The sequence below is a fragment of the Columba livia genome, chromosome 14 (assembly GCF_036013475.1).
Source record: "Columba livia isolate bColLiv1 breed racing homer chromosome 14, bColLiv1.pat.W.v2, whole genome shotgun sequence".
In the NCBI taxonomy this organism is placed as follows: domain Eukaryota; kingdom Metazoa; phylum Chordata; class Aves; order Columbiformes; family Columbidae; genus Columba; species Columba livia.
Genome location: NC_088615.1, coordinates 10,489,621 through 10,506,160, shown reverse-complemented (window position 1 = coordinate 10,506,160; position 16,540 = coordinate 10,489,621). Strand labels below are relative to the sequence as shown.

The window sequence follows — 16,540 nt, the reverse complement described above, 5'->3', positions numbered from 1 at the left end:
TATTTGTTTACAGAAAGGTAATTCAACTTGGTGAACTCTGCAATGGAAGAAAGATAAACAAGTCAAACACGTTCATGTGCGCAGTTGCCAAAGCTTAGCGACCACTAAGAACATGGCCATGTCTGGAACTTAAATCTACCAAGTATTTGTTGCTTGTGTGGTACAAAATACACACTAAGATGTTGACAGTCTGCTTCTAGAGCTGAGAATTAATATGAAATTGTTTTCACAATAAAGGCAAAGTAAAAGGTGATGTTTCAATATTTTATTCAAGTTGGGATCGGGTTTTGTATCCATTTTTAGTAGTGTCAAGTACAGCATTTTAGGGTCTAGTTCCACACAAAATGGAAGACTCTCTAAAAATGTACCCATTTAGTTGCTAAAAAAAAGTGGTAATAAAACAAAAGTCCATTTTCATTTTAGTGATGCAACTATGTGATTGCAGTTAGAAAGACTCTTCCCTGATTATGGCCCCATCTGACAGCTTTCCAGTCAGTGCAAGGGAAAGGAACCACAACACAGGACAGGTAGTATCGGCTGAGTCACGACAAACCTCCTCCACAACCAACTGATACAAGGTAGACAACCTAAAGCATTCTGGAGACAGCTGTAGGTGTAAGGTAACCAAAAAAGACAAACTATCACGAAACGCCTATCTAAAATTAAAAAGAATAATAATAATAATCCCTTTTCAGACAAGTTTGCACATTCCATGAATTGAAACCTCAAGTGTCAGAACATTTTGCTTACGGAATTAGCAGTACAATATAGTGGTCTGCAATTCTTAATGGCTCAGTTTTTATACCACATTATGATATTCCTTGTGCGGTCAATACATTAGTGAAGGTAATCAATACCTTCCTATTTCCTATCATGTGGCAGCTGACAGATGTGATGGGTAGTAACGTTAAAAAAAAAAAAAAAAAAAAGCTGGAAATGGGATTTTTTTTATGCTTTTGTCTCCACTTCTTTAACAACATCATTTTTAAAGCTTAGCTGTCTTGAACCCGGACTAACAGGACTGATACTTAGCAATACTCGCATCCCAGACATAAAACACTGAAAGGTACACTATATTCTGAAGGTAGCTATGCTGTATTTTGAAATTAGCGATTGTAGAATCACTCCTTATCCTTGAAATTCCAATCCAAGACCAAGTTTGTGAGCACCTGCATTGACATTCTTGCCATCCAGCAAAGCTGACAAAGTCATTTTGATACCTGTGAAACAGAGAAAATGAGGGAAAAGACAACTGTTAAAACTTGGAATGAGCTTTATGGTCAGGAAGTGCAGTGTCTGTGTTGCTGCTTTGATTTCTTGCGTAGGTAGGTTAATGTAATTTGGCAGCGAACCTTGTAAGGACTGGGAATTTTAAAGCACTTTGCAGACATGAAATCTTTCCGAATTATGGAAGTTATAATAAACCATGGTGATAAATTCAGCTTTCTATCACTCCAAGTAATTAAACCTCTTAGCTCACTGCTGCTGTCTATTGATTAATCTAATTTTAGAGTCCAGTATTATGAAAAATTGGGACCCTGACACATATCCAACTTTCTAAACCACTTTAAAATCCAGGTATGAAAAGGCCCAAGCCCTGTCTACTGTAATATCTCATGTCAATCATCTTGGTATTCTGGCAGCAGATTTATGAGACTATAGCAGGAACATTGTCCTCTTCCTGAACCAGGGGACCTTGAGAAACTCACATTTTCAAGCAAAAATAAACTCAGTAATAGAAAGACTCTGAAAGTACTAAAATCACATTTACTTATCTGTGAAACAACTAATTGTAGGTATATTTTGCATCAACATATAAGAGCATCTGACTGGTCAGTGTATAGTGGTATCTAATAATTCTGCTTCCAACAGACATCCAAAAATCAACAGAGCAGTCCCTGGAAAAGTTCATCACTGACTTAGCAAGTGGAACAGCAGAATTACAAAATGGTTCACATTTTCTCACAAAAAAAAACCTCTTTGATATTTCCAGGCTAAAATAGCATTTATTGATTCTGAATTTCTTCTGCATAGACTTACCTGGCTTTAAAGTCTGAGTGTATCCTAACCCGATCAGACTGGAGTTGTTCACTTTAGCCTTAAAGGGGAAAAAAAAAACATATGTAAATAATTTAGTATCTTTCTTCCAAGCCCTTCCTGCTTGAAAATTAAGTGGCACCTTTTAAGCAGGTAAAGGATTTTATGTTTTCAATCACAAAAAAAAAAAAAAATCTAGAGTTAATTTTGCCATAACTTAAACCCAAAATCTCAGTAAATCTACAGTCACTATAAAAAATAATGTTTTTATTACATATTTTTTAATATTTTCAACACTGACATGAAAAATTCTCAAAATAGTAATATGATAAAACATTCTGTGTCACTTTTAGGAAAAACCCAATAGCTGTGCTCTCGTGCTGCCAAAACCAGGATAAACACATACATGCGCCAACTCTACATCACAAAACCATCAAAACCCGGCTTTGTTGATGTAAAGGTTGCTGCACGCTTCCATTACGAGAGCCTATTTTCAAATGCACGTAACCGTCCACACTCACAGAAAAAGAGGCATCTTGGTCAATCTGGTACTTGGCCGCTATTCCAAAGCGGGTGTTGCTGTTCCCAGCTGTCCAAGCAAGATTCACGGCGGTTTCCAGTTTATCATTCACCTTCTGGTAAATGGAGCCGCCAAATTCTGTTCCATCGTTCCTGGAAGGAATGCATTAGTCTGGTATTAAACTGCACCCCAAAACAATCATCTTTTTTTTTTTTGACAGAAAGATCTGTATTTGTAGAACATTCACTTACACCCATTTAATATCCCTGTAACAACTAAGACAGAGACATTAGGCCAGATGGGTTATGAAGTCATTTTTTAAATGCTTAAATCCATTGATGGTTACTATATTTCAACAAACAATTTGTGAAACTGAAAAAAAAGCCATGACAGACTATCAAAAACAGACTAATGACAGCTTCCAATTCTCCCTTGCCTCTCGATGGGAGTCTTTGTAGTAAAGAGATTAATTCTTTGCTGCATATCTCTGAAATAATTATTTTCCCAGGCATATGTGTCCCTGGTGCCCTGAGCAGCTGTCCTAGCACTGCCTTGGCAGTGAGCTTTCACCAGACACAGATGAACTGCGTCAGAAGTGAAGATGTCAATTTAATGTCCAACTCTATCAGCATTTGCAAACGAATTACCATTTGTAATAGTCCTTATGGTACATCTGTACTGTGATATCTCTCTACTAGAAACCAAAATGAAACTGATTTGATTTTGCAGAGAGCACTGGCCAACAGCTGAATGGTGACAGCCTCCCACCAAGCAGCACCAATTCCAGTTACTACTGACACCAATGTCACACGGGATAAAATCTGGTAAATAAAATGCAAAATGTTAGAGCATGCAGACCATAAACACAAGAGCACAAGGCTTTGAAAAGCCTTGCACTCCTTGTAAACCCGTGAGCATCTGGATTTCCATTTCCACTCATTTTCTTAAAAGAGGATAAAAACATTGCAAAAAACAGGCTTTAAACCACAGGAAAACCTCTGCAAATAAAATACTTATGATTATTTCTAAACTATGAAATAATCTTGTTCCAATTATTAGAGTATGCCAAACCTTAAAAATAGGGGTAGATTTAGAATCTCTCCACTTTTACCCCTTTGGCCTGATGTTCCTCAGTTCATAAGTCGCACTAACAGTAGTGATGTGCCTATTTAAAAGTTCAAGCAATAGCAGCAGCCTTTGAAATCCGTAGAGCAATTCTTCCAGAAAACACTACAACACATACTTCAGATAAGACTGAAGCTCACATATAACTGAATGTTCTTGGCTTTCAAGAAAAGGAGGGATTAAAAAGGACTGAGGAGAGCTGGTTATGCAGGCAGATTTTGTGCAAGGTTCCAACACAGCTCTGTCCTGACCTGCAACATTGGGGGGTGGGTCTGAGCTAGGCTTAAAAAATTAGTAAAGCCATATTTAAAACTAGAAATTATCCAGCTCTACCTCCCTTTAGTTACTGTTTATTATTAAAAAAAAAAAAAAATGAAAAAGGCAAGCCTCTTTAATTCTAACAGTAATAATGGCACTTTTCAGATGCAGATTAAAAAAACATTATCATCCCTTGAAAATTAATATATTAAGGCCCCATTAAGGAAAGTAACTTCCTGAAGTCCCCAGCTGGTCTGTGAAACGGCCAGGAAAAGAAGAGGATGCCTCAAGCCCCACCTAGTTACATTATCAGCTCTGCCACAGTGTCCCTGTGAAACGCTGCGCTGCCTGGATACAAAGGCCAAGCAGGCGAGTGATGGAGTACCACACACAACTACTTCTGGGGTTATATAAAAACTCGGACACGTTTCAAAGCTGAAACACATCAAATACCTAAGTAATCTATTAATAAATAAGATTTCTACCCATATCACACATTTACGATTTTGCCTGTCAATTGGTAGAGTATGAATATTAAAAAAACAAACTCTGTGTCCTCTTGAAGATTTATCACCCACATACAATAACAGCAACCTCAGAAACAGACCCGTGGGAATCCAAGAAAGAGTACAGTTCCAATCTGAGCACCTGCTGCTGTTACAAAGTTATTTTCTGCAGTTGCTTTAATTAAGGGTAATAATAATTACACCATTTTATAGCAAAAGCCAATAATACAATGTTTTGAACTACTGCAGTATAACAAAGTTGAAAGTCATTGTGCTTGAAGGAACAACTCCTAACACTGAGTGGAGGGGGACCCTGCATATTGTTTTGATGAATTTCTTCTGCCTGCATTTTTGTGCTTTGGCAATCCTTCAGACATACTGTCTGGGCTGTGAAGTTTCAATTGTTCTTTGAGCCATGTGAGCTTCCTAAAACAGATCTCTGCAAAACAGCATGAAACAGAACAGAAAGTCTTTGAAGAAAGAGCTCCAGGAAAGCAGAGCAGTTGTTCAGTCCCTAAACGCGAACAGCCTGCAATGGCTCAGCTACATGTGAAATATCCAGTTATCCAAGGGAATGGATTAGGGATTGCCTAATCTTAAAAATCTGTCTTCTCCAAAGGCGTAAGTGGCTTTTTTAACAGGAACGGGAGACAGAGAAATAAAGGTTTTCATGGAATTTGGTCCTGGTTTCCCACTGCCTATGCACTCAGGAAGGACAAATGCTTGTGTAAATAGATTATTAGGAGCTACAATACTAAAAGAAACTTTTACACCGTATCTCTTCCAGTACTAAAACAAACCCACTCCATATCTCTTCCATTCATTCCCTTTTGTCTGTTCTTGTTCATCCTCCGATTAACTCTTCCATCTACAGATCAAACCACCATTTTGTTAGATTTTGATATGTGCAAAAGGAAGGCATTACTGTTATTTCATTAAGAATATTTTTATAACCCCCTTGTTTCATTACGCCACTAATAGACTCTAATAATCATTATCTGTCAGAAGGATAGACACTGGATGCTTGGGTGCTCAGTGAGTTCCAGCTCCTTTCATCATGCATTCCCTCTTATAACTGAAAGAAAAGTTAATGCAGCTAAAAAAAAAATGCAATTCGCCATCTGAAATGAATAAGTAATTTCAAATCCACCACTTCCTCTTTCACCACTGCTGAAACTCCATCCTTTTCATTGTTCTAATAAGCAGTAAAATCCTTTCAAATTCCTTTTTAATGCCCGTCTGCCAATACTTACACATTGGTATGAAGCTGGAAGTCATCAGTCTTATAGCCAACAGCAAAGTTGCTCTGGGTTATTCTTGACTTCGCTGTCTCAAAATTCATTTGGTAACCTGCCAGCCACCCGTCATAGCCAACCACCAGGGCTCCGTGTATTGTAGGACCAGCAATATCAAAATCCATGTCGCAGCCAACATTGATGTGTTCCCTTTTGTATCCTGTCTTAACTTTAGCGCTCTTTTTCCTAAAGAGAAAAGAAATAATCTCATATCTTTGAACGGATACGCTCACAGGTAGCAATTTAATCAAATCAGTTACTTTAGCTCAGTGTAATAGTCCCTGAAGACAAAGTATACAGATCTGGACAGCCACGTGGTATGTCACCTTCTTACCTTTCGCATTTGAAAAAAACTCATTCAGCTACAGTGAATTACTTGCAATCAAGTAATAAAATGTGGTGTGACACCCCAGTGAGCACTTCTGGGCCGTGCTCTGAAAAGCAGCGGCACAATAAGCCAGATTGGAGGTGTACTGTACCTTTAAACCGAGCTGAGAAAAGTTTGAATCAATAGACTTTTAAGTAGGTGGAAACATGTGTAAATATTGGGAGCGGTCATAAAATGAAAATGTACAAATGTATTATACAATTGTTTCCTGGTGTGCCAGCTTGACAATAGATTGCCTAGCACCCCTTTCTGCGCAGAACTGTGAGTAAAGCAAATACCTCAACCCTGTGAGTTGATTGATACCTGCATGCCAGGGCACAATGCCACCTTTTTGGGACAACACTACCAGCTAAGAAATAATTACCAACAGACACTAGAGATTATTCTGGTTAATAAATATAAAAAATATCTAGTTAATGTAGAATTGGGAATGGACTGGAGGCAGGTGACAGCAGCATGCTGCTCTGGGAAGCTAACATGCAGAATATTGTGACTCACTGGCAGCACTGCCTGCAAAAAGATAATCAGGGAAAAAAAATAAACCAACATCTAGACCTACAGCTGCTGCTTAATTCCTCTGGCCCACATAAAACGTGGCATCCAATCGCTGTGTCAGAAATACTCATCCACCAAGGCACGCTGCGGCCAGCGGGAATTCAGATGATAAATTCAGCTCGGGAGAAGAGCCCAATTACTGTGTCGACCTATTAGAGCCGTGGCCAACTGGCTCCCGGAGCTTGTTAAGCTTTGCATTACAGCTGACTTGTTTAGCGCTTTTATTCAGACAGTAGCTCATCCTCTGACATGGCCAGAAATAAGCAACAGGGGTACAAACAAAACCTTTTCTCACCCTAATTCTGACCGTAATTGTCAAGTTACTGTATTTGAAAGTTTGTTTGCTGTATCTTAGGATTAAAAAGGGATTGCTAATACTAAGATTTAAATCAGGTGTACATGATTTCATCATGCATAGGCTGATTATTACTGTTGCGATATCTTAGGACAGAAGGAGTAAAGAAGCAAGACATTATTCTGGAAAACTAAAATTAAAAATGCCCATTTTTGTCACTTGAGCTTGCTCACATCTTACCCGGTGTTAGGAGAGAAGGAGGAGTCAAAGGTCAGCTTCAGGCCACGTGCAGGCTGGAGAGAAAACAAATTCACTGGTTGGATTCATAATTAGAGAATGTAATAAATTAATCTGTAAATTGCATTTTTTGAGCCAAAAACTACCTTGTCTTCAAGAGTAATGTCAGTGCCTAGTGTGTTGTCGGTGTTCCACTTTTCTGTGAAGATCAATCCATATTCCACCCATTTGTATTTTGTTTCCAAACTACCATTAACTTTGCTCGTTTCTGAGTTTGCTGAACCTGAGCTTGTAAATTCCTAAAAGGAACAAAAATATCATGTATATACACAATATATATCTATTTACAAAAATATATATATTTGTAGGTAGGCAAATACTTGTAGAACATATTAGTCATTGTAATTTGTGACATTATTCAATATTGCTAAGTTCGCAGAAGATTCAAGAACACCTTTGCTAGTCACTAATATCAACACACACTTGCCCCACAAGAAATGTCAGTGTCAGGGAGAAAAAGCATTGCCTGCTAAGGGAATGGCGGTGGGACAGGAACGTGGGTAACTCTTACCAAAATAACACAGAATTAGGTGCTGGTTTGCACAAGCTGTATCGGTGAATCGGCGTACAAGCCTGCAAATGCTTCATAGAGATATTCTATATATTAGCTCCAATATACAGTTACATTGTAGCTACACTTGTTTAGAGACTGGTAAGAAAAAGAGCCTACAGCACATTTAGAAACGATACTGTCTGAAATTCTGACCACAGGACACAACTGTGTGCGAGCTCACTTCTAAAACTGATTATCAACAAAACGTTATTCTGAAATGCTCATTAAGAGACCCCCAGAGAGTTTGTGCCCCATGAGAGAACAGAGCTAAACCAAAACCTTTCCCGGAAGAAACGAAAGAGGGAGCACAACCTCTCAGAACTTGAAACCAGCATATTTCTGCTCATTCAAACCAGTAAAGCAAGAGGAAGGCACTGACGCGTCCTCTGAGCACAGGCCATGGCGATGGCCTCAAGTAGCAACATGATTTTTTTATAGTAAGTAATTATCACAGTTGCAAAGGAGCCCTTCATTGTGTCTTCTACTCTAATTTGTGCACAGTCTCATGTATTACACAAAAATTATAAATGCAAAGTAGCTTATAAGGTTATAAAATGTTAAGGAGTGAGTAAGGGATTCGACTTTTAGAAAGAAATACACAGTAAACACAAGAACATTGCAATGTTTTAGATTTCAATGTCTTTCCAAACTCACCAGTCCATTTTCAGATTTTGTTTTCAAATCAAGTTTTACTAAACCAAAACCTACAAGATAAGGAAAAAGTATGAATTACATATATGTTAATTTGAAAAACGTTTCCAATTTATTTCTTAAAATTCCCTTCTAAAAATCCTGTGAACTATTAAAAAAATAAACCAAGGGTACAGTTATCAAACCATGTGTTTTATGAAGCAGATTACGCAGCTCATACTCACTTCAGATAGCACTTGACTGATTAATGCTACTGACCTCAGCAGTATAACTGGGACCAAATTAGGTAATAAGGTCTTTGTTCATACTGAGCAGCACTTTATTCATAAGCAACCTACTGACATCAGTGATACTATTCATGATATAAGGAAATCGTCAAAATAAAACACACAAGGAACAGGAAGAATTTTGTCAAAAGAAGTTAGTCTCCCTCTGCAGACAGCAAGGGCAAGGTGAAGCTGCAATAGAAAAGTCTCTGGATTCTAATGGAAATTATTGGAATATTTATCAGAGAGAAGTAATCAAATCCTAGCAGTTTTAGGAATCAGGTACACAGTGAAAGACTAAATTTATTTTGGCTTTATTTACCAAATCCCTTGTTGAAAACGTCTCTGGCAGGTTTGCCCAGATCAGCATAAGTAGGTGGAACAGCCATTTTCTGGAAGGGAACATGAAAAAAAAAAAAAAGGAAATTACAGTGATTACAGTGTTCAGAAACTTGTTTAATTAATTTATACAACAAGAAACCTAATCCCATTTCAGCCAATTTGATTTGATTTTGCTCATTAGCCAGCAGAAGCAATCACCATGCATTTGTCACTGAGGCTGTGAGGCTGAATAACAGGTTGCAGACCAAATATATACACATATATATATATCTATATATATATCTAGAGAGAGAGAGATACATATGTTATCAGTATAACTGCATGAATGAACATCTTATTTTTGTAAAACAATTTATCAGAAACATTTCTCCTGTTTCCTGCAGCAGATCTATGTATTCTCATGCAAAGCATTAGGTCCCCAAGTCATCGACTTAGGAAATGTAGGCAGGAGAGGCATCGAGCATCAGGAGCATTTCTCTCCCCCTAATTCACAGCAGCAAATGGATATCACATATGTTAGCAAAATCAATAAATGATCATTCTTCACCTTCAGTTTTCTTTTACTTTGGTACTGCTGCTAATGGGTTAAGATGTCTCCTTAGACATTGACCTTTAAGTGTTGTTTGGTTCATGAACTGAGGAAAAAAAAAGGAGCTTGCTGAGAAATATTAAGACTGAAGGGATAGAATCATAGAATCGTTTGGGCTGTAAAAGACCCGACACTGTCACTAAACCATGTCCCTAAGAACCTCATGTCCACATCTTTTAAATCCCTCCAGAGATGGTGACTCCACCACTGCCCTGGGCAGCCTGTTCCAATGCCTGACAACCCTTTCCAGGAAGAAATTGTTCCCAAGACCAACCTCAACCTCCTCTGGTGCAACTTGAGGCCATTTCCTCTCGTCCTGTCACTTGCTACCTGGAAGCAGAGCCCGACCCCCCCTGGCTCCAACCTCCTTTCAGGCAGTTCAGAGATCAGGTCTCCCCTCAACTCCTGTTCTCCAGGCTGAACCCCCAGGTCCCTCAGCCGCTCCCATCACACTTGTGCTCCAGACCCTTCCCCAGCTCCATTCCCTTCTCTCAACTCGCTTCAGCACCTCAAGGTCTTTCTTGTTGTGACGGGCCCGAAATGACCCCAGGATTTGAGGTGTGGCCTCACCAGTGTCCAGTTCAGGGGGACAATCACTGGCCTAGTCCCGCTGGCCACACTGGTGCTGATCTATGGGGTTGTTGTGACCCAAGTGCAGGACCCAGCACTTGGCCTTGTTGACCCTCATACAGTTGGCCTTGGCCCTTCAATCCAGTCTACACTGGGATGCTGGGCAGTCAGGAGAGGTGGCCACAACCCTGCTCCAGCCATCAAATGCAGACTACAGTGCTCTGCAAAGCCCGGGCAGCTCTCTCCATCACGTTTTCTTCAGTAGGGATGCCCACATTGCCACGTGTGTCCTCACTTTCCCATCTCCTAGCAGGCCCTGACCATTCTTAGTTCAGTAGCTTCCTGCAAGAAATTCAATGTGTTCCATTTTCTCTGCCACTGAGAAAACTGTCTCATTGTATACGAGAAGAAAGTAGGATCCTGTGAGGCACAAACCAACAAATCTACTTTCCCACCCAAATGCAGTAATTTGTTCTAGGGAAGCAAAGTCAATCTGAAATGATGTACACCTGTCTTTATAGACAAGATTTCATAATTTTTAAGAAGCAAAAGAGAGAAATCATACTAACAAAGCTGGTCCTCTCAATACCAGATGTTGCACTAAAACTCCATACTCCCAAACTTTTTGGTTATGCAAAAGTAATCACCAGCTTATTACTTAAGCATGCAAATGTTTAAAAAAATTGCCTGCCAATCCTTACTCCAGACTATTCAGTGTTAGCAGAAAATGATTCCTTTAAACCACAAACAAAACAGCTGGCTCTGAACATGAGGGATGCTCCAAATCATCCCTCTGGCTGTAGACCCGGGTGCAGGTCTCTGGGTGAGCAAACCACCCCATGACTGTCACAGAGGGAGTCTCAGCAGTCGCTCAGCGCCTCAAGCACTCCATCCAACAAGTTGCTGCCTGTTAAAGCAGGATATTTCTATGGCATAAATGAAGAATCCCTGTCCTAGAGGGAACAAAACAGATCTGGTGGCTAAATAAAAGCAATTAGTCTTCTCAGAACAAAAAGTGGGATACAAGGGCACCACACACCACACTATGATGTAGCTTCAGTTGTGGAGACGACCTGGATGCACCAAGAAGTCTTGTGATCTCTTTGCAGGTATAGTTCAGTAATAAGGTGCAACCCCAAATATGTATGCAGCTAAACAGTGAAATTAAAAAAAGAAAAAAACACCACACACACATCACACCGAAACCAAGTATCAACAAATTTTTTTAAAGTAATTCCTCTGCTCCTTACTAAAGTCCCTGTAAGCAGTGGCCAGTGACCATCTAGGAGATCATACCCTAAAGCCAGAGCTAAGGCAGGACTCAGGAGAGGGATGGAAGGACTCAGAGGGCTCTGTGTGTGTGTGTGTGTGTGTGTGTGTTTAGAATCATCAAAAATTACAAATGTTAAAAATCCCTGCATCCGAAAACCAAATTAGCTTTGAAAGTTAATGCAGCCAGCTGCACTTTGGAATCTACCAGGTGTACTTTATCAACAGCTCCTTTGAGTCACTTCATAAAATCAAAATATTTTCTTGAAAACTGAATGCTGTATGCTTTCGGTTTGGATTTGGAGCCAAGTTTTGCTCCCACCAACATTTGTGCATGTCCCCTGGATGTGGCCGGGCTCGTTGGAGGGGTGAGCTGTGACAGGCGGCTCCTCTGCTGCAGTCTGGGCTGGGGCTACAGGACAATGCGAGACACTGAGATCTCCCCTTAGGCAATTACTATAATTAAGGGACAATATTGAAAGCCAAATCCCCGCTGCTTGTAAGGCAAATCATGTAATGCACACAGAGCAAGATATTTAAAATTGTTGAGTATGGAAAACACTACGAGCTGGGAAGGAGGTGGTGAACTTTGCTGTTGTCTGCAACAACAAAAATAATTATTTCTGTTTGCACTGGCTAATCAGAAGCCTCTTGTTTAACAGATGGAAAACAAAACTGATTACATCCTGTGCGAGTGCGGGTTGTAAGACAAGCATGCTTAACAAGGATTCAAACTCTTAAAGGATCAAGAAATGGCCATGGCCGAGTGCCCTTGCTTTTCACCAGCGGGATCCCAGCACATTAACTCAGATTAGGTTAGGGCTGAAACAAATTCATGGCTTTTATCCTCGTCCAACTGTGCAAATAGCTCAGTGAGTGTGTACCTCAGCAGGCCAAGCAGCATATATCGAACATGTTCTAAGTAGGAAAATATTTTTCTTTTCTTGAGTAGGAAACGTTGTACTGTAAGTCATGACTGAAGAAAACCTGCACTGGGGAGTAAGCTGAAAGTGCTGCTGTGAGCACCACAAACACCTGATTTGTATCTGTCACCAGGAGAAAAGCTGCCTGTGGGGCTATAGGACCCAGGAGCAGCCCTGGTGAAGATTTCATTAAAGACAAAGCACTTCCAGCAGGCCAAATTTGAGTATTTGCCAGTGTCACAGATGGCAAAGTTTTCATTCTAAGATGCAGTTCTGGGGAATTAAATCAAAATCAGCCCGACAGGCAGCAAATCCCCAGGGTGCCCTTGGCAAACGTAAAGACTGGCTGCAACCAAAGGAAAACTCTTCTCTGCTTGATAACTCTCTGACGTGCCCAAGTTAAAGTCTCCCTGCACAGACTTATCAATTTTATGATACTACATGAGGGGAAGGAGCAATCTAAAAATTTAAGATAAGAATAAAATCCATGATAAGAACAAAATTCCCATGAAGACAACAGGAGTCTGTCAGATTCAATGCTAAGAAAATAAAAAGGTTGGGTTTAACCTTACTCTAGCTACATTTTTTCCTAATAAATTTTAACTTGTATGTAATTTGTTGATGGTAACAATAGTTCTAGCATTTCAGCTCCCCTTCTCCACAAGCAGTACCCTGAAAAGGCAGTAACTGCAGAACTGACACATCCCACTGGCGTGTGAGCTGGGAGGCACAGACAGCATCAGGTTATGAGAGCAGGTACAGTCTGTCCACATGGGGAAAAAGCACGCAAGGGTCTTTTGCCTCAAGACTTAAAAATAAAATAAAGTAAAAATTATTTCTCATTTATCTCTTTAATTAAAGGAAAAATTATTCCTTGGTATGAGACAACTTTAAGCACCTTTCTGGGCCCACAGCCTGTGCAGTGTCACCTCCCAACCAACATGTGATACCAATAAACAGACCACGAAGGCAGGACAGGGCCCAGCTCTCTCCGCATGGCACTGGTGTCCCTGTCCCCGTCCCCCCTCCACATCCCAGGCTGCCAGCTGAACCAACTGGTCCTCACTCCACAGTTTGGGTTTTATGGTCAACAAGGTTCAAAGCCTAATCCTGCAGAGGTTTAAAATCCCACCTACCCGTAAATATGTGAGTAGTCCCACTGCGGTCAAACATCAAGTTTGGCACATTCACAAGTCTTTTGAGAAGCCAGTATAAGTACATGATTTGTAAATACTCTGCATCATGGGACATAATACTTAACAACACTTTTTGCCCCAACTTGGTACGGCGCTATCATATAATCCATGCACCATTATGACTCAAAATTTAGCATTTTGAGTCCACAGGTTCTTTCATGCGTTCCTACCACAGCTTTGCTTTTGAACCACAAACATGATGGAGCAGATTTAAAGAGTGGTTTATGCACCGTCTCTGTAGCCCAAGAAATGCTGAAGCACAGAGGAGACAGACACCTTAAAAGCATATATAAATATTATGATTTCATCTATACTAATATTTATGGAATTAAAGAAAGACCCTCCTCTTAATTGCACTGGTATAAATTAAGAATTACAACACTGTACCGAAACCCCTCATTAAACTATCACATATAAGTATCAATTAAACAAAGTTGGGGGATACTGCAGCCTGCTGTAGCTACTGTACTTACTAAAACTGCAAGGGAAGAAGAAAGACCCACATAGCCTGTACATTAATTAAACATTCAGGTTAACTGTCTGTTTCTTTCAAATATCTGCAGAGGTGCAGGGCTCAAAAGGGACACGTCCCTCACTCCTGATCCCACTGCTGAACACCCAACACCAGATCAACGGGGACAAATAATTAAAACAGCTTTTTGTTTTCCAGCACAATTCACTACCTTGCTCCCCTCACGCAAAAAAAAAAAAGGAGCTTTCACCGACCAGAGTGCAGGCTGGGGAGCCAGTGGATGGGTTTTGTTCTACCTGCAGCAGATGTCAAAGCCAGGAGTGCCCACACTGTGCTCCTGACTGCGCCCAGGGCTGGGGACATCACGCCTGCTGCCATGGCAACCGACGGTGATGTCCCACACAGCATCACAGGCCCCACGCCACCTGAGACGTGGGCAGGGAAGTGCAGACTGTGGATAGGCATAAACCTCCAATGGAGAGTCCTGGGGGGAGGGATTACTCTGGGATGTGCAAAAACCCTTTTTTGAAGAACTATGCCAAAATTTCATAGCTGAAATTCCACGAAACAGGTGATTAGTCAACCATCCACTGCACTGACCAAAACAGACTGCAACACGCTTTTGATCCTGTCTAAGAAACGAGATGGGATCTGTTTCAGCTGGCATGACTATAAATATTCCCCAGAGACACAACCCTGCGTCAGTCAGTATAGATGAGTCAGCTCGGCTTTGCTTTCAGAAACATTTGCTACTTTTTTTTTCTTTCCCTACAAATGCTCAAAGACTGAATGAGTCTTTCACCCTCCAGCAAGAGTTGTTCCCAAGAAGGGCTGTGCCGAGGCAGAATGGAGGCAATGGCACAGCTGCGGCTGGGTCGGGAGGGCAAAACCGAGTCCTCCAGGATTTTTAAAACCGACATTATATCTCCCCCCCAACTAAAGCACTACATTTTGACAATAAGCAAAATGAAACAAAAATCAGTCTGGCTGCTTGGGGTGGGGTCTGGTGCAAGTCAGGATGAATGTGCCCACCTGCAGAAGATCCCAGCGGTGTGGATGAGCGAGGTGGCCGGGATGTCCTCACTAACCCGAGCAGGTGCGGCCACCCGCGACCTTCGCTCCCCGGCAACGCGACAAACGCTCCGCGCTTGCGGAAGCGTTCGCGGAGAACCTGCCCGCGCCCCCGCGCCCGAGCGACCTTTAAATCCCCGTCACGGGGCCCGCGCCCGGGCGGCTCCGGCCTCCCCGGGGTCCCCGCGCGATGCGCCGGGCAGCGCCACCCGCCTTACCGCACGTAACCGCCCGGCCACCCGCCGCGGCCACCGCCACCCGCGCCTCGCCAACAGGCCCTCGTTTCATAATGCCCGTTATGATGTTCGAAAACAGTTATTCCCGTTCTGCCAGGCCGCGGATGGCAAAAACCCTCTGGGTGGCTGCAGATTTCCCCCGCTCCCACCCGTCACCCGCCACCGGCTGTCGCAGGTCCCCCCACGCCGCGGCTCGGAGGGGACGATGCCCGGGACCCCCTAGCGCCCGCCCCAGCACTACCTGCTCCCGCCTCGGCCTCCTCCGGCGGCGGCTGCCCCTGCCCGGCGCCTCCCCGGGCTCTGCGGCGGCGGCTGCGTGACGGCGGGCGGGGCCGGGAGGGGCGGGCCGGGCCGTGCCTGGCCGCCTCAGGGGGCCGGTGCCCACAGCGGGACCCGCGTTCCCCCGAGCGGCACCGGGACAACGAGCCGCAGCAGGTCCGGGTCCGGCACCGGGAACCCACCGGCCCCAGGGCACAGCATCCCCGGGGTGTGCCGGTTCCAGTCCCGCATACACCCAGGGCACCTGCAGCACCTGGCTACTCGGATCCCCAGCTCTGGTGGAAGCTTCTCATTTAGTCAGTTCGTTAAATTAGAATTACCTAGAAAAGAAGGTTGAGGAGGGACGTCATCCCCGTGTGCCAGTATTTGAAGGGTGGTTACAATGAAGGAGAGTCCCTTTTTGTAAGGAGTCCCATGGAAAAGCCGGGGGGCCAATGGGTACAAGTTACTCCTGGGGAGATTCTAATCAGATACAAGAGAGAAATTTCTCCTGATAAGAAAAATCAGCCATTGGAATAATCTCCCCAGGGAAGTGCTGAATTCCCCAACACTGGACACTGGACAGGGTGCTGGGCCAGACTGGGCTTTTGCCAAGAAAGGTTGGACCAGATGATCCTTGTGGTCCCTTCCAACCTGGTATTTGATGATTCTATATGATTCTATGATTCCTGATATTCTTGTTGAGACAAGAGAGGTGAGAGTTTGAGCAGGTGAAGCCCTGTGTGATGGTGAGTGTCTGAAGGAGCCAGGGCCAGCCGTGAGCCCAGGCAGGGCTGAGCCGCAGGGTGCAGAGATGCCCCAGTGAACTAGAGAGCTTTACATCTTTCATAACTCCCACTTGGACATG

General features: G+C 42.5%; 1 protein-coding gene across 4 annotated transcripts; it reads right to left on the bottom strand.

Moving 5' to 3' along the window:
* Positions 1-250: 250 nt before the first annotated feature.
* On the bottom strand, positions 251-15,778 carry VDAC1 (voltage dependent anion channel 1). Of its 4 annotated transcripts, XM_065029997.1 has the most exons (10): positions 15,656-15,719; positions 9,636-9,723; positions 9,069-9,138; positions 8,484-8,533; positions 7,363-7,515; positions 7,220-7,272; positions 5,700-5,927; positions 2,559-2,709; positions 2,041-2,098; positions 251-1,220 (listed from the first exon to the last, which is right to left on the bottom strand). In XM_065029997.1, exons 3-10 carry the CDS (start codon positions 9,133-9,135, stop codon positions 1,129-1,131), a joined length of 852 nt encoding a protein of 283 aa, XP_064886069.1. In that variant the 5' UTR covers positions 9,136-9,138; positions 9,636-9,723; positions 15,656-15,719; the 3' UTR covers positions 251-1,128. The 4 variants fall into 4 exon arrangements, with proteins under 4 accessions (XP_064886069.1, XP_064886068.1, XP_005503544.1 ...); XM_065029996.1 differs by lacking the exon at positions 9,636-9,723 and having other exon boundaries at positions 15,656-15,778; XM_005503487.3 differs by lacking the exons at positions 9,636-9,723; positions 15,656-15,719 and adding an exon at positions 15,140-15,285.
* Between the last annotated feature and the right edge of the window lie 762 nt (positions 15,779-16,540).